This window comes from Taurulus bubalis (assembly GCF_910589615.1).
Source record: "Taurulus bubalis genome assembly, chromosome: 1".
NCBI classification, from domain to species: domain Eukaryota; kingdom Metazoa; phylum Chordata; class Actinopteri; order Perciformes; family Cottidae; genus Taurulus; species Taurulus bubalis.
This window is the reverse complement of record NC_136589.1, coordinates 14,765,562-14,783,927: the sequence shown is the minus strand read 5'-3', so window position 1 is coordinate 14,783,927 and position 18,366 is coordinate 14,765,562. Positions and strand designations below refer to the sequence as shown.

The 18,366-nt window shown below is 44.2% G+C and overlaps 1 protein-coding gene across 1 annotated transcript in view; it reads left to right on the top strand.

Annotated features, from left to right (window-relative positions):
• Nucleotides 1–571: 571 nt before the first annotated feature.
• The window catches only part of LOC306733493 (glutamate receptor ionotropic, NMDA 3B-like), a gene marked incomplete at both ends in the record, with an annotated part of 67,498 nt that continues 49,703 nt past the window's right edge, over nucleotides 572–18,366 (top strand). Inside the window, one exon of the mRNA XM_079214741.1 lies at nucleotides 572–1,105. Coding sequence (XP_079070867.1) covers nucleotides 572–1,105 — 534 coding nt within the window. The remainder of the gene's footprint in view (nucleotides 1,106–18,366) is intronic.

The following is an 18,366-nucleotide window of genomic DNA, read 5'->3' as shown; positions in this document are numbered from 1 at the left end:
TCTCTGTGGGACCCGAAGACGCGAAAGGAAATGTTACCCGACGAATTTTCATTAAAATTCAACAAGAGGCAGTCTCCGTGAGAGGTTAGTTTATTGGCCGACAGGCGCATGGACACACACACACACACACACACACACACACACACACACACACACACACACACACACACACACACACACGCGCGTTCTCTCTCTCTCTCTCTCTCTCTCTCTCTCTCTCTCTCTCTCTCTCTCTCTCTCTCTCTCTCTCTCTCCTCACAGCTGGTGCGCCTTCCTCCAGCAGAGACTGACAGAAGCTGGGTGACCGCTCTAAGCTGCGCGCTCATATCTCGTCTCCTTCCCCAGCGCGTCTTTTACTGTTGACATAAAAACTTTGAAGAGGTGAGATCCGACACGTCCGAACGCCGACAAATCTCAGTCGACAGCGCGCACCTCAAAATAAGGAGAGGAGAGGGAAAGAAAAGAAGCATTAAGTCTGAGGAAAAGCGTTGGAGCCGGGAGAAAGAGGGAGCTATGCCATCTCGCGCCGCGCGGAGCCCAGTCCTCCTCTGTTGCGTGTCGGAGCTGCAGCATGGTGTCTCTCTCTGGACTCTGGACCTACTGCCTCGCCCCCGGGAGACCTCATCTCCTCTTCCTATCCGCCAGGCCGCTCCTGCTGCTTCTTTTATTGGCCGTCCTCTGCTCCCCGGAGTCCTGCCTCCCGCACCCTCAGCCTTGCCACATCCTCGCCCGGATAGGACACACCGTGCGCCTCGGTGCGCTCTTGCCGACCCGCCAGCCGGCCCGGATACAAAACGCGCTCAACCGCGCCTTGGCTAGCCTCCGGCACCAGAGCACAGGGGCAGACTCCGCCACGACTGCCTCCCAGACACCCCCTCTGATGCCCTACAACCTGAGCCTGGAGATGGTGGCTCGGTCGCCCGCGGGAGGGGACCCGGAGTCGCTGTCCCGCAGCGCCTGCCAGGACCTGGTGGTCAGGGGGGTGTCCGCCGTGCTCGCCTTTCCCCGCTCCAGGGAGGAGCTGATCCAGGTGGAGTTCCTCTCGTCATTCCTGGAGATCCCCTTCATCTCCATCCTGGAGGACACAGAGCCTCTTGTGACTAAGGTATGCATAGTGTGTTGGTGTGTGTGTGTGTTCGTGTGTGTGTGTGTGTGTGTGTGTGTGTGTGTGTGTGTGTGTGTGTGTGTGTGTGTGTGTGTGTGTGTGTGTGTGTTTGTTGTGTGCTGTCCCCAATGCACCTGTAGCAGTCATCTTTAAAGGAGCAGAAAACACTGAAGGTTATTTGGGCACATGTGGTTGTTTTCATGCATTCTGCACCTTGCACTTCAATCAGCTGCAACCTCTGGCCAAACATATTTTCGTTTGGACCTTTATCGCAGAATTGACACTAGTGGATGAACCTTAGCCTGCCATCGCCTGTGGCAAGGATTTTGGTGTCTGAGCCGGAGCAAAACTCATCTCAGCAGTCAGATTTTTAAGTCGGGCTAAAGGCAAAGGAATAGTGCAAGAAAATATAATTGTAAAAGGGATAAAAAGATCAATTATTCCTAAGAATAATTAGAATAATACAATTAGTAACAGTATAACTGCATAATATGGATCATCTGAGGAGTATAAAGGAGCATTTAGGGTTCCAGACTCTAAAATTGCACCAATAAGTGTCTTCTCACTGCAAAGGCTGATGTTTAGATTGATCTCCGATTGAGCTCTAGTGGGTGAACCTGCAGGCCCTCCACATGCATGTTTAATATCTGTAGCTCAGTATCTGCTGAACACTTGAGCCCCCGAGCAGCAGAGATTTACAGTTCTTTTTTCTTCTCTTTTTAAGCCCTCTTCTTGTGTATGTGTGTGTGTGTGTGTGTGTGTGTGTGTGTGTGAGAGTGTGTGTATGTGTGAGTGTGTGTGTGTGTGTGTGTGTGTGTGTGCGTTAACAGTGTGTGTATGTGTGTGTTAGTGTTAACAGAGTGAGTTTGTGTAATTACGTGCACAGGAATGGGAGTGTGTGCATGTATGATTGAAGACAGCTGTGTTTTGGCACCTTTCAGACTGAATCATTCCAACAGTTGAGATACTGATAGATGGATTCTGTGGAGAGGTGTGGTCGTGTGTGTGTCGCTTGATGTGTGTGCACATTTGTAGGTAGCAATAAGCATGAGTGTGTGTGTGTGTGTGCGTGTGTGTGTGTGTGTGTGTGTGTGTGTGTGTGTGTCTCCGAGTTTGTTAGTCATGTTAGTATTCCCAGCAGCAGTCGAGCTGCTTGCCAATCGGTCAATCCAGCTCCAGTCATATCCGCCTCTATCCCACTGAGCAGCCAACTGCATCTCACAAACACACACACACACACACATACACACACACACACACACACACACACCACACACACACACACACACACACACACACACACACACACACGCACATAAAGAGGGTTTCAACTTTCACACATGGTTCATCTAAAACACACTTTAACACACAGGCTGTACTAAGAGGCGATGTTAGGGAGACAGGGAGGGGAGAGAGAGATGGAGAGTGCAGGGGAGGGGAAACATAGAGAGAGGGAGACAGGGAGGAGAGAGAGAGACAGGTAAGCGACACAGAGAGGGTAGAGAGGAACATATAGAGAGGGAGACAGGGAGGGGAGAGAGATGGTGAGAGGGGAGATATAGAGACATTTAGAGAGGGAGTCAGGGAGGGGAGAGAGACAGGGAGGAGAGAGACAGAGAGAGGGTAGAGAGGGACATAGAGAGAGGGAGACAGGGAGGGGAGAGAGAGACAGGGAGGAGAGAGAAGATGGAGAGAGGGGACATATAGAGACATAGAGAGAGAGAGAGAGAGAGAGAGAGAGACAGACAGAGAGGGAGACATGCAGGGAGGGAAGAGAGAGAAAAAGATGGAGGAAAAGATCTATAGTTTAAGTCTGAAATCTTGGTCCTGTCGCATCTCTTTGTCAACAATGGATCGTTTATTCGATTTCAATAAAGCGTGCATGAATGAGAAGTCACGCCACTTGACGAATGTGTCGGCAATGCAAAGAGATAAGCAGGGGAGAACAGAAGGAAAGGGAGAGAGGAAGGAGAGGGAGAGCAGAAGGAAAGGAAGAGCAGAAGGAAAGGGAGAGAGGAAGGATAGGGAGAGGAATGGCCGGGAAGGAGGAGAGGGCTTCTTCTTTTTAGCTGTGGGAGGCCTTTGAGCTCTTCAGAACTGTGCCAAGCAGTCAGTGGGCAAAAGAGAAGCAACCATCACTCTCCTTCTCTGTCTCCCTCTGTTTTCTCAATGTTTTTTAGCAATAATTTTCAGCATTTTCAGTTTGGTGGTTAGCTTTGCTGTTTAAGCGACAACAAAGTGCTTCAGCCTTATATTAAATTCATGCACTACGTTTTTTTCCTCAGTGTCGGGCTAGTCTTTCATGCAGAAGGTGACATGTTCTTGGTGTCTGGCAGCAGCAGCAACATCTGTTTGTAAGCCGCAGAGGAAAAACAGGGCAGGCCCGGTAGCACACGTGTAAAAGACAAGGGGCAGAAACCCATAATTAAAAATGGTTGATGATGCCACAGCACTGATTGCAGTTTGTGAGCAAGGAGAATGGATCTTTAGGAGAAAGAAGTGCCGAAAAATGGGTCGCACTTTATAATAACTACACACTATATAGTATAAGTAACTACCTGAATTAATCAGTATTAAAACACGTTTATAAAGCACATGTTAACCATTAGTGCATCATCTATAAGCCCTTAATAATTGGTTTGCAATTTATATTACTTAATTTACAAATGGGGAATCCATCATTTATAAAGTATGAAAACCCAATCATGAAACGCATAATAGTCAAGCTTATTAATCAAGAATAAAACATTTATAACTGTGAGGAATTACATACTAATGAGTTACATGTTGAAACAATGCTTTATAAATGATTAAGTAAGTGTTTACTCATGCTTTACTAATGCTAAATAGTGTGCAGTTATTATACAGTCCCACCCAAAAATGTAATAAAATACAAAAGGCATAAGACACTTGAATAGACTCTTGCATAATACAGTATAACATATCAAGAATCTGCTGCGTCTGTTCTTGAAATTGTGCATGTTATTGCTGGTAAACAATATACATCTGAAACTTGTTGGATTAATTGATTAATCAATCAGAAGAAAATAATAAACAACAAAAAGGCTAATTGTCCTTTATTAATGAAAGATGTCAAATTGTGTTTCCATAATCTCATATTTAAGAATTTGCAGTCTTTCTCCATTTATTAAGATCATAGCATTGTAAATTAGACATTTTTTATTAAAAAAAGTAGAACATATAGTTAAAAATGTGTTTTCTCACGATTATGTTGTCAAAGGCAAAAAAAAAAAGTATTTTTAGCCCTCAAACGATATGATTTTTTGGTAAATGGCCAGTGAAGGACCGTATTGCAGTCTCTCCCCAGGGTGCACCTCCAAAGACGGGGAGCACTGTGACAAACACACTGCAGGGAGGCTGGTGGGAGGCGGGACGGGATCTTCACACACACAGAGAGGGCCTTGCCGAGTGGGTTGGGTCAACAGAAGACAAATTATTACCCTGTGCAAACAGTGAACAGTACACTGGTTTATCCACTGATAGCAAAATACACAAACACAAGATATAATTCTAATTAAAATTGCTATATTTACATTGTATCATCAGTGGGTGGGATGGGGAGGAGTACTCCTGAGATGGGGGAAGGAGGGCTGGAGAAATGCAGAGACAAAACAAACGCCTCTGCCAAAAATTTGCCGGATCCGTCACAGATTGATCCAAATGGATGTTTTTTATTTTGAGTGTTTGTCTATGGAAGGAAAGCTTCCTCCCCGGAGTTTTTTTAAATTGTGGAGATATTTCTGCAGGGCATTGGAAATGGAGCCCATGTTTTTTTCTTCTGGTAAAAACAGATCCCTTCTCTGGACATCAGAAAAAGGTAAACATGAAGAGAGAGAAAGTGTGTGTGTGTGTGTGTGTGTGTGTGTGTGTGTGTGTGTGTGTGTGTGTGTGTGTGAGTGTGTGCGTGTGTGTGTGTTTGTGTGTGTGTGTGAGTGAGCGAGCGAGAGAGAGAGAGCAAACACTTGCTTTGCCTCCCTCCCAACTGTCAAGTACATTTTTACACATTTAAAAAATACACAAAACACAAAAGTTACTTGTTGATGGTGTTTCTATCCCAGGCCAAATAGACTATACTTCAAGGTCCAAAGAACATGCCCTTGAGAAAAGAACACAGTCTTTTCCAGGGATTAATTAAAATTGGGCTCTGTATTATTTTCCTGTTTCCTGCTCGGCAGAGGCATGAAGCGGGATGTCAAAGACAGCATTCGTGACATTTCTTGGAGGTTCGGATGATAGACGTTTCCTAGACTACTGTTCAGTCACCCCCCCAAAAAAACAACCCTGCTGAAGGGTGTCATCATTAAGCACTTGACGAGTGTATTTCTTCTCATTATCACAAGTTCGCTTCGCTGTTGTCAAAAACATGTGCTGGAATAGTGGGGAAAACTTCAGCACCGGTGGGAGACACGAAAGGACGAGGGACCGACAGGAGGACAGAGAGGCAGACGGATACAGAGGTCGGCTGTCTGCCTCTCCATCTCCCCCTCCCCTCCCCTCCCCCCTCCTCTACCCTCTCTCTCTGCTTAGTCAGACCGAGTTGTGGGACTCTGTGGTGCGTCCCAGCGAGGAAGTGCTTATTCCTCCCAACCTACTTAAGCTAATTAGAACCAGTGTGTGACCCCAAGCTGTAAATCTCTTCTGTTCATCTACGGCAAGGAGGATGGGGAGGAGAGGAGAAAAGAAAGAGAGGGAACCAGAGGGAGGAGGGGAAAGTAAACGGAAATGGCCTTTCTAATTCCCATCAGTGCCATTACGGCCATTTGGGCAGGTGATTTGTTCATCAGTAGCTTCCTCGCGGAGCGAGGGAAGGAAGGAAATGAAATCGAGGATATTTGATGTTTAAGTGAAGAAATTCAGAAGTAACCTTAATTAACCCCGAAAAATGAATGATCTGCAGGTTTTTTTAAATTGATGTTCTGCCAGGATGTGTTTGGTGGCGGCGTATAGTCATTATGGAAGGAAATAATTTAGTTTGCAAGCAAATTTAATTGAAAAAGAAAAAAAGAACATCTACGCAATCTCGGTCCATTACGAACGCAGCCGGCCTTTTTAAAAGCGCGGTCTTGCCAAACAATTCTAGATTCACTGATTTCTATCGTAGAAATTATTTCGTGGATCGTGATTTCTCTGCCGGAAATGTATTAGCAGAGAGAGAGAGAGAGCGAGAGAGAGAGAGTGAGAGAGAGAGAGCTGAAGGGAATGGTTTTGCTGATTCCTGAATGTGATTATGTGAGAGGGGTGGTACGGTGTGAATTCAGTATTTGTCATTCTTCACAGTGGAAGCTGTGTTTCATGCAGCTCAGGTTCTGTCATTTTACTCCCAGCTACTCATTTTTTTTTGCTGGAAATTCGTCCCATAAAGCACAATATGTACATAATTGTATTTCACAGAGTCTGATTCTGAACACCTTTGTAGTTCAGTTGGCTCCATTATTTCCACTTAAAAGTTCTTTCATAACACTCCCTACAAAAGAGTAGAGTGTTTTATTCGTATTTCACATATTACTGTTATTTTTTATAACAAGACCTTGATCATATCTGCTCATTATGAATACAACGGCATATTTGTTTGAATCCCCTTCACCTATCCATGTGCTGCTTTATTAGTAATGATGATATTTGATTTGAAACTATTTATAATTGAGCCTATTGTTCTGCTGCAGTCTGAGTCCCTCTGAATCACAGCATTTGCTGAGTACCAACACTGCAAATGTTGATGCCATTGTCATTAGCCTTATTCCCTAAACCATAATCACTACAATACACATTCAACAGTCATGAAGTTTTTTACTGTTTATGATTTGGAATAACCTTTATCGTCCGCGTGGGGAACTGCTTTCCCCTCTGCAATCTATATCCATCCTGCATTCTTTCATGAAGTCACTCCTTCTTTTTTCTTTTTTTTAATGACATACCTCGTACTGCTTAGTAAAATGAAGATTAGTACAGTAAAAAACCCAATTTGCGACTTTGAATGAAATTACATTTTAATCCAGGGACCCTGCTGAATAAGACGTATTGTAGCTCTGAGCTAGCCCCGCTCTCAGAGGACACACACACACACACACACACACACACACACACACATACACACACACACACACACACACACACACACACACACACACACATAACTACGCAGACACACTGTATTCAGAGAAGCACAAGCCACACACACACACACACACACACTCTCACACACACATACACACACACACACACACACACACACACACACACACCAATGTATACCTGCATATATGCTTCCCACTCATGCAGTGTCTACTCTGTGCCCACTAAAGGTTATTAAGCCTAATGAGGCTTTACAAGGCCATGCGGCCTTTAGTGTTTTCTTTCAGACGATGAGGGGATTTGTGCTGCAGTCCACAGTGGAATAAATGAGTGGAAAAGAGAGTGGGACAAAAACTAGTGCCGAGCCAGAGCCGCGGGCAAACTGACAGTTTCGAGACAAGCGGGCCACTTAATGCAAACAGCTCAAAGCTTTTTCTTTATTAGTGTTATGATGACAGTTCAGCGCGGTCTCTACTGAGCCAGATTAATTGAGCAGAGCAGAAACAGCAGAGCGTGTATTACCAAAAGGATTGTGAGCTGCTCAGTGTGGCATTTGAGTTTGTGTTCTAATGTTCGCCTTGTGTTTTTGCCTCTGGTAAAACAAATGTTACCAGTGACTCCACACCAGTTTCTAAATAATACAACAAAAACAATGTGTTAGTAGACCAGCGATGAAGATAGGCAGAATGGAAATGACGGGCTGCATGTATCAGAGCGAGAGGGAGGTGTGGTTGTCATTACGGAGAGTTGATTGAGGGATTGAGGGAGGTTTGTATGAGATCAAGGAATGAGGGATCAAGGAAGAAAGTGGGAATCAGTTGCCAGGGAATACTAAAAGGAGGGAGGAGGGAGAAGGGGGGAAGAAGAGAAGCAAAAAATTGGAGGAATCCAGCAGTTCGGTATAAGGTAACAAGGATGGACAGGAAGACATTCGATGCAGAATTGGGGAAGAATAAATTTTAAAAAAAAGAGGGATTTATATACAGAAGTGGGGAATGATGGGAGGAGGAAGGGAGGGGGAACTGAGGGAGTGGAAAACTAGGGAAGGAGGGATCTTGGGGAGAAGGAAGAGGAATCCAGTTGTACATGGGAGGTCGAAACATTAATATGCTGGTATTGAACAAGGTAAAAATCAAGAAAGAAATCAAGTAAAATAGGTGATAGGAAAGAAGGGACAGGGGAGAAAGGGATGAAGTGGATGTGAAAGAAAAAGGGGGGTCGTGGATAGTAGGGAAGGAGAGCAAAATGAAGAAAGAAACGGGTCAGATAATTAACATGGAAAGGGAGAAATAACGGGACGAATCAGGTAAGGCGGGGAATCAAGGAAGGATGAAAGAGTGACATCATCGCTGTAAATCTGGTGTGGAATGGGTGACGAAGGGATCAACAGAGGAAAGGATAGACCGAAAGGTTACAGGAATGGAAAATGCGATGATGGTGGGTGGGAGGGGATGAGGGGATGACAGGAGGCCTCGTGCTTTCCCTTCCATGGAGGAGTTTGATGGAGGCAGTTTTATCTAAACTGTGCCGGTTCATTAGAGGATTAGTGAGTGATAACTTCGTGCTATCTGTGATTGAAAAACAGCCCACACACCTACACGCACACTCCCACACAGATAAGTGAAGGCACACACACACACACACACACACACACACATACTCATCCAAACTTATTTAAAACACATGCATACACGGATGAAAAGACACATGTTGGCATACTTTCAAACTTATCACATCCTCGTAAAGTTACTCTCATCTTTCTCTTCCATAGAACTAATGTTGTCAACTGTGAGGCAGTTGTTTGTGTGTGTGAGTGTGTGTGAGTGTGTGTGTGTGTGTGTGTGTGTGTGTGTGTGTGTGTGTGTGTGTGTGTGTGTGTGTGTGTGTGTGTGTGTGTTTTGTGTTACTTAATGTAGCAACTGAGGCAGAACACCAGGAATCTAGGCCAGGTGGGCTTCAGCGATAACGGTAGACTTGGAGGCAACACACAAACACACACACACACACACACATATATATATATATATATATATATATATATATATATATATATATATATATATATATATATATATATATATATATATATATATATATATATATATATATAACCTTTATAGAAGCTTCCATAGGTCACAGGTGAAAGGCAGGCAGACGGGAGAGGCAGACAGGAGGCAAGACAGGTGAGACAAGGTGAGAGAGACATGTGCTGATTTGAGATTAAACAGATGCTGACAGATGGCGATGGGACACGGCTGAACGAGTGCCAAAGCGACAGGTTAGCCAAACACCCGCGGGTGAAGACAAAGAAAGTGGGGAAAACGACCAGAAAGGGCGAAGACAAAATGAAGGAACAAAGGATAAAGAGTAAGCAAGAGAGAGAGAGAGAGAGAGCTACAGAATGAAACAGGCTTAGAGAGACAGAGTGAGCGATTCAGACAAGTTGAGAGAAAACAAAAATTGAAACATAGACAGCAAAGTAAAGTGAGCAAGCTTAAGAGATAAAAGCAGGGAAAAAAAGGAGACCAGGAGGTGACAAAGAAAATGTGACAAAGTGTGAAGTTGCCAAAGATGAAGTTATTTGAGAGGCGGCCGAGGAGCAGACAGCGGGATTGAGAGATGGTTCGACCCCACGGTAACTTCTGTGTTCCTTCGGGGATATTTATGTTGGGAGTTGGCAAGAAAACAGGGATGATTTAGAGCCCATCTGGATGGGCATCAACACCACCTGCCCGCAGAGGGAAAGGCTGCCTGTAAGGAGACACATGCCGGTGCACCGTGCGCACTCACACACCGCGCCGCACCGTTTACATGAGTTACATGTGTAGAGACGCAGCCATTTCGCACAGTTTGGCTTTACTCCAGCTCGTTGGATTCAACATGAAATAATCACGCTACGGTTGAACTGTCGGCTTTTTTACGACAACGCGCCGGAGCATCGATCCCAGACACGCAGAGCGGGAAACCAACAGAGTTTAAAGGCTAAAGAGTGGAATAGACAGAGGGCAGAAGGACGTTTAGGACAGGGCTGACCACCTCACCAAGGAATAAACAAGGTGTCTATTCCTCACTTATTGTGGAAGTAAGCATAAACTATAATCATAGATCATACATCTGGTGTAGCTTTCCCTTCTTTTCCTTTTTTAAAAGAGGAAAAAACAAACTCAAAGTACTCGAAACTGCTTCTGTGGTAGTTCCTGCTCGCGTCTGTCTTCAGGACCACATTTTGCCAAGATGAGAGTTTGTCACCCTTATTATTATTCCTCGTCTTATTTGATTTGGGAGATAATCATGCTCAAATGTCTGGTACTGCAGTTCCAATAGTGGATGATGTTATCAAAAGAAAATGTGATGTTGCCATGGAGTCGGTTAGTAAGCTGTGGGCTACAACTAAAGCCGCCTTTCTTTGGCCTTTTCTTTTTTGAAACTGGCATCATTATCTGCCGAATTAGCAGATTCTGTTTGCAACATAGATGCACCGACAACTCTCTAGAAAACTTTGATCTTCAGGAAAACTTTCCAACAGGGAAAGTTCTCTGGAGTGTTCTGGGGTTATAAGGAGCGTCCTCTTTGCTATGGTTTCTAAATTGATGGATGATTATTCCCAAAAGAATATCACCACCTGCTTTCCCGAAACACTCCACACATTTTCCCATAGATAAATGCACACATGACAATGTAGAAACTATAGATTTATAATGATTTTCTATGCCTTACACTGTAAATAAAGAATGTCCATGTGTAAAATATGATACTTAAGAAAGAATATAAACAATAAGGGCGAGTGAACTTATGAAATTGTGTATTGTATCATGTGGAAAGTCACAGTTAGTTTAGTTAGTGTGTTCACATAGGAGATGTTGTAGGTAGGCCAGGAATGTGAAATGAAGATGAGCTCATAGTTCTCCTCAAAATGGGTGCCGTGCCAGGTACCCCCAGTACTGAAAAACAGCTTCTCCAGGGGAGGGAGCTTGTGCTCAGTTACAGAGTTACAGACGTAACTGAGCACAAGCTCAGAGAGCTTGAGATGACGTCAAGAACCAGGAAGCAAAGCGTGTTGAGGTACCACCTTTGAACCAACCCGAATGCTGCCTCCACCTCTGTTAAACTTATAACCAATTGCACGTTGTAATATTAAGTCAATGAGCGATGACGACGCCCATTATATTGATCTATAATATCAAATGTTTTACACCGATCGTGGTGCATCATTTTAAAGCTAGACAGTTAACTGCCGTTAGATATTCGGTGGTCTGTGGACGCTGTGTTTTTGTGCATCCTCGTGTACACTGTACCATCAACTTTTTATTAAATCCATTTTATTATAACTTACTGAATCCAGAACCTTTTCTTCGAATCTACCACCCAAAGATTATTGAACATAACAAAACACGCACGGCTTATCTCTTGTAACTGCCATATACCACGTAGACATATTGCTGTAGACGCGTTCACAGACACACAAACTTGGACCTGTCTGCAAAACGCAACAAAACACACTCTTAGACACACTCAGACGTGACAGTCACAGCTCCACCCAACACATGCATGGATGCTCATGCTCAGTCCGATTGTATGGGAGCATCCATCAAACACATAAGCAGTTGTCATTTGTAGGGAAGTCTTGTTTCCGTTCTGTGTTTCTCTCTTCCTTCCTCTCTCTGTCTCTCTCTTTCTTCCCCAGCTATCTTTCTGTATTGACCTCTGTGTTCGAGCTTCCTGCATAAAGCAGAACAGAGTGGAACGATAGATAAATCCTAAGTGATATCCCGGGCTGAATGCTGCTGCAGGGGGAAACATAAAGACAAACTGATATTCATATGCACAACAGCTAACATATAAACACTATTTATGGGCTTGAAGGAGACGTGCAGACACGGTACCACTGATGGAGAGTCACTGAGAGACACAGGCGAGCAGGGAGAGAGATTTGAAGGAGAGAGGATTGAAGGCAGCGGATGGGTGAATTAGGCAAGGAGACAATAAATGAGAGCATAAGGGTGTGGTGACACAAGGCGAAAAGAAGAGACAGAAGTAAAGGGTAAAAAAAAAGAGTGGGATAGAGAGACAAGAAATGGGATGTGATAAATTTTCCTTCCTCATCGCCCTTCATACTGAGGACGGACCGTCCTCCAGATAGCGCTAAAGCAGCTTCCATGTCGCACAAACCTCATGCCAAGTCACGCAACAGAGCGGAGCAATATTTCACTATAATTCAGGTCAGCAGCATTCATACATCCCATTCACTCTGCTTTTTCTTACCGTAAAATTAAAATTATTTATAACACTTTTGGAGATTTATTCTACGACCAAGATCCGCACTATTTGGAAAGAAGAAGGCGTCTAAGACAAATAGCACGGGACAGTAACAAATCTCTTTTTGTCTCAGAGGAGAGCGTAATGTCTTCATGGCTGAATGCCTGCAAGTCTGGGCTGTATTGAGTTAACTTCTTAGTTGGGTTCTTGGGGATGTCGATACCATATTGGATGAGGAACACAAATGGAGTGTTCCTGGCGTTGTAAAGACGCTGTTGCAGCAGGAAATGGTTCAGAAATGAGATGGATCAATAATTTCTGAACCACCTCAGACGAGGAAAACAGTGGTGAAGATTTTTGTTTAATTGAGAGGAAAAAGGGAACAGACAAGCACAGGATTCTTTATTTTAATAACATGTCTGGGAGGCAATGTGTGTGTTATTTCTCTGTTCATGAGCAGTCGAGTGGACTAACAAGGGTGAGACAGGTTGATGCTGTGGTTTTCCAGTCATGACACACTGGCTGAGGTGACCGGCCTTGAGGCACTCAGGTGGAATGGTTTGGTTGAAAGGTCCTTTTCAAGCAGGACAGCTTGGCAAAATGGTTGGACGGAGACGTCTTGTTCATGCCGCTCGCTGCATGGTGAGGGCTGCTGAGAGAGAGAGAGTTGTCAGCTATGAAATTGAACTATGGAGGAGATATCTCAATTTTGGTCACAGACTGGGGGATTCAAATCTATACTTTTTAACAGTGGGACGTCTTGTAAGAGGGTTGCCGTACAGCGTGTGATAATGTAACTGCTGCACAGTCTCACAAGTGTGGCTTCTTCCTTCACCCGGCTGTCGACATCAAGAAAAGGCATTCAGAACAGTAGTTTAAAACATATTTTAATCCATCCGATTCCGTGCTAGGTTTTGGTGAAGAAAGTATAAAAACTAAACATTTTTCAGCCTTCAGCGAATGCATCTTAGCACTTTTTCGATGTGGAGAAATGTTCTGTAGAAGGGAATACAATGCACACCTCTGTCCATGTCCAAAAGGGCCACCGTGCTGGGATATTATCAGTGATCAATAAATATAAATCGAATGATATTAGTAGTTACGCGTGTGCAGCAAGCAGTAAACTCATTATGGGAAAGTGCCCAATTTATATCTTGACTATGCTCCATTGGGAACAACACATTCGTCATCATAGAAATTAAGAAAAGAAACATTGCTGTCAAAAAGAAAAGATTATCCACTGACGAGTCCTTAGTATTCTGACCCTCTGAGCATTTATCTCGTGTGGAGAAGATTCTGTATTCATATTCCCAATCATCACAATCAAGGTTTCACACTTGATATTGGTAAATGAACTCATTGGTCACTGATTGATGCCGTGATCTTGATGCCCCAGTTTGAAATGAACATCTTCACCAGCAGCTGCCATTTTTATTTATTGTCTGTGTATATTTCTCACTCATATCCTAAGGAAAGGAAACTTTTAAACTATTTAATTTATACAGTAGCTTATTTAAGTTTCTGTGGATTGAGTCACTTTTAAAGGTTCTTTTTAGATTCTGGAAAATATATATATAATTATACATATTACAAAATGTTGATTTGAATATAAATACAGTGTTGATATTTGTCAAAAAAAAGATTGGGGACCCACACAAATGACCACCCTTGGGTTGAATATCTATCATCATCACTGTAAGTCAGTCGCATGCTTGAAGTTACCAAAATGCTAAACTACTATGAAACAGTGTTGCTGTGCCGAGGTTACATAAGGCATTATGCATTTATTACGAGGTAGCTTAAACGTTGAATACTTATACCATTTCTCCAGCTGGCATTTGAAGAGATTCAAAATTAAAATATTATTTCATGCTTTAAATTATTGTTACAACTGAATAAATACTTGGGTTCTCACATGCAAGTCAACTGTGGAGACTGGGGAGTTCCTCTCATCCGGCCACTGGTGTACATGGTTGTACAGTTATGCTGTGATTTATTTTGGCAGAAGCTTATGACTCAGCCAAGCAATCATTGTTTTGGACATTCTAGCGGCAGTCACTCCCAGACTTTTAATAGTGCTAATATTCAAAATGGAAGCGTATTACAGTTGACAGGCATTCATTGACCGCCTTGTCGGCTTTGGTTAAAGGACGCCTGGTAAACTGTGATGTGTTCAGTTCTCTGTTCATTCTTTGTCTCAATTGGACCATCTGACTGCAGCAGTGCTGAGCTGAGCAGGGACGGCCAAGGCTTTCCCAGCAGCGGTGGTGCTCTGCCAATGTTACTGTTCGTGAGCATGTGAGTCTTTTGTCATAATATTGGATGTGAAAAAATTCTTGGAGAGGTCCGTGTGTGTGTTCCAGTCGCGTCTCCCATCTGTCGTGCAAAAGTTGGGCTCGGACCTTGATCCAAGTTGGGAAAATACTTTGTTGAGTTATTTGAATGTTAAATTACAATTTTTGTTTTTTTGGCTGCAACATCAGCGTTCATCTTGTGTTTTTGAAAGTCCATTAGAGACAATGATTCTCTGTGGGATTTTCCACGATTGACATTGCATTTTATTCTAAACTATAATTTATTTCTAACTGTAGAACACAGTTAGTTAAATTTGTTGAAAGCAAAAGCCCTTAATATATTTCATAAAGGATTGAAAGCATTCGCATTTGATAATCCAATTGAGGTCTGCATTGGGGACCAGGTCTGGTTGAGAGTATGTACAGGTCCAAGTACACTATGAGGAGTGCCGGTCAGTTGTAATTCCTTGCCGGCACTTAAAGGATGAGATATTGATCCCAGCACACGCCACAACTTATTTTCCCGCTTCACGTAAATCACTTTGTGATTGACAGGTCCCAGGACCCGGAGCTGTCAGTCCCACTGACTGTTGATTCCATCAGCATACCAAAACCTCCGTTCTACATGGAAACCTTGTGGGTCATCCCTGCTTTCAAATAAGCATCAGCTGCTTCTCCGGCAGCTTGTATTAACAGTGGATATTTTCCAAAACCAAACAATATTGCTGGTTGTCTCTCTATAGCGTGCCTGAGATTGCACGGGCCTAAGTGATTAGTTTTGCAGCGGCACTAATGGCTTCGAGGTAGATTGTCAGCGGAGAGTGCCGGAGTGTCCTCGGGAGGAAAGCATTCAGCCCTCCGGCTATTTAATTATGAGGGCGGCAGACCCCTCGGTGCACGGCTTCATTCTCTCACAACAGTGGCTCGCTAACAAACTCCATTGAGTGCCTTTGATTGATCTGAAGCCATTTGGTGTGGTGGCCGTGGAAAGACAAAAAGGCAGCGACAGAAGGAGGGAAGGGTAGATAAGGGGGTAGAAAGAGGGCAGGGAGGTTGGGGGGAAGAAAGATGGAAGGAAGAAGAAGGGGACATGGTAGCGAGATGTCTGCAGGGAGATGCAGAGTGAGGGATGAAGGGGAGCGAGGCGTGGATGGATGACTGGAGGGATGGCCAGAGAGAGAGGGAGGGGTGGGGAGAACGAGAGAAAGAGGGAGGGAGAGTGAGAGAGGGAGGGTGAGAGACAGGGAGTGGGAGGGAGAGAGAGAGTGATAGAGAGTCTTGGCACAGCACTTTCCTGCTCACACAACTACACACGGACCTGTGGGTTGCATTGAGCCGAGCGCACATAGACGTAGAAACATTTACGCACACAAAAAAACACACTTGGTTAAAATGTTGTTAGAGCTTTCACATTATCAGGGGAGTAGTGATGTGGAGTATTTGCATAAGTGGGTATTATACTCCGAGCCAGTGGACAGTAGCGATGGCTAAAGTAGATGAGATAAAGCTTTCATTCTCTCGGCCTCTCCCTCTCCCTCCCTTCACCCTGTTGACACACACAAACTCTCCATTTACTGCTTACTCGCTTCTTTTTTTTCTTCTTTTCTTTTCCCCTCTCCATCTTTCACTCAGGACAGAAACCGTCTCTCTTCCAGCGTTCCACTCCTCCGTTAACACTGCCACCGACCCAACACATTCTTCCGGTATATTTGTTGTGCAACCGACATCCAGCTTCTGCCTCCTTATCTGCTCCACGGGAATCCCATCGTGAGAACTTTTTCAATTATCCCTGCCTCTACTTCTGTGGGTTAGGGACGCAGGCACTGTTTTGGCAGGATAAAGCGTCCGCAGGGGAAGGAGGGAGAGGTTTTTAGGGGAAGGGAGGGAGGGGATGTGAAGTTGAGGGAGAGATTCCGCAGTGACTCCGTTCCAACAAGTCATCTTTCATTTTTATGACTCCAATCAAGTGTCCTTGAAGCCTAAATATACTCAGATCATGCACTCTCATCCTGGCTCGAAGGCCGGGATACATTTAAGTATAATATAATACCTGCACTGTTCATTATGTGCACAGATTTTAACGACTGTCGCTCTGATGTTGTCATTTATTAGCAAACAATGTCCTGTCACACACTTTCCTCTCTCCGCCCTCTTGGTCATTCTCTATCTCTCTCTCTCTCTCTCTCTCTCTCTCTCTCTATCTATCTCTCTCTCTCTATCTCTCTCTTGTATCCCCTTCCACACCTTTCATTTTTCACCTCTCTTTCTCACACTCTCTCTCTCTCACACACACAGTCTCGAGCTTTCCCTTGGCAGGAAACCACTGCAGTTTGTCACACACTGTGCAATTTGGTGCAGATTGCAATCACTAAAAGAGTATTTCTATTTCTCTCCGTTTCTCTCTGTCCGACTTTCTGTGTGTGTTGTGTGAGTGTGTGTGTGTGTGTGTGAGAGAGAGAGAGAGAGAGGAAAAAAAGTGTAAACTTGCTGAGGAAGTAACCTTGCTCAGAGAACTCTTGCTGCAGAAGTCAACTGTCATCTGTGTGTGTGTTTCAGGACAGTTAGTTAAAGGAGTGTGTGATTCCATCTGCCAGAGTCTCGTTCACTGGGATGTGTGTGTGTGTGTGTGTGTGTGTGTGTGTGTGTGTGTGTGTGTGTGTGTGTGTGTGTGTGTGTGTGTGTGTGTGTGTGTGTGTGTGTGTGTGCATCAAAGAGCGCACACGCAGCAGGACCACCTCCTGTTCCTTCAGCCATTCCTGTCCCTTGTCCCATGCATCCTTCTTTTTCTCATTAAGACTTGTCCTCTCTCCTGTGCCTGTCTATATTTCCTCTCCCCTCCTCCGCCTCCACTTCTTGGTGTATTGGGCTCCCCAAACTCTCCATGTTTGTTTCTCTCTCTCTCTCTCTTTCTCTCTCTCTCTCTCTCTCTCTCTCCCTCTCTCCCTCTCCCTCTTATCGCTTTCCTTCCCTCTCTTCTCCTCCGACTCATTTTCCACCTGCACGGGATTGCTGTTCAGAGCCAGCGCGTGTAATACCCTGACCAGAGTTATTTAGCCTCGTTATGACAGGTAGGGAAATGAAATCACCACTCGGCTGTGTGCGTGTTTTTCTTCTCGTTCCCCTTTACAGTTTCTCCTTCCCATTTATGAGACCTGCTGCAGGGCTATTTTTAGTCGGCTGCCACCTTCTCACTGGCTTGTAAAACCCGACTACCAGAAGTTCACTTAGGCAGAAATTCTCTCTCGTGATTGCGGGATTGATGAATGATATCGTTATCTGCAGTTGTGTTTTGGCATGAATACAAATAAAATAAAAACATCTCCTGCATGGTCTGTAACATTTTATAACAACTTCAGAGAAGGACTCCAAACTTCAGTAAACCTGAGCAGACTTCCTGCTTTTGGCTGATGATAAATTGATCCGTTTGTTGATCTTCTAGGTCACTCACATGCATGTTAACGTGTTATTTATGTGTGTTTTTAGCCGTCGTTGCAGCTTGGCTCTGGGGGACGGCAATGTCCATCTGTCCGTCCACGGCTACTTTGATCCAAACAGTTATACAAACATTAATGTTCCCCAGATAATGATTCCCACTTTGGCGATCCCCTGACACTCACT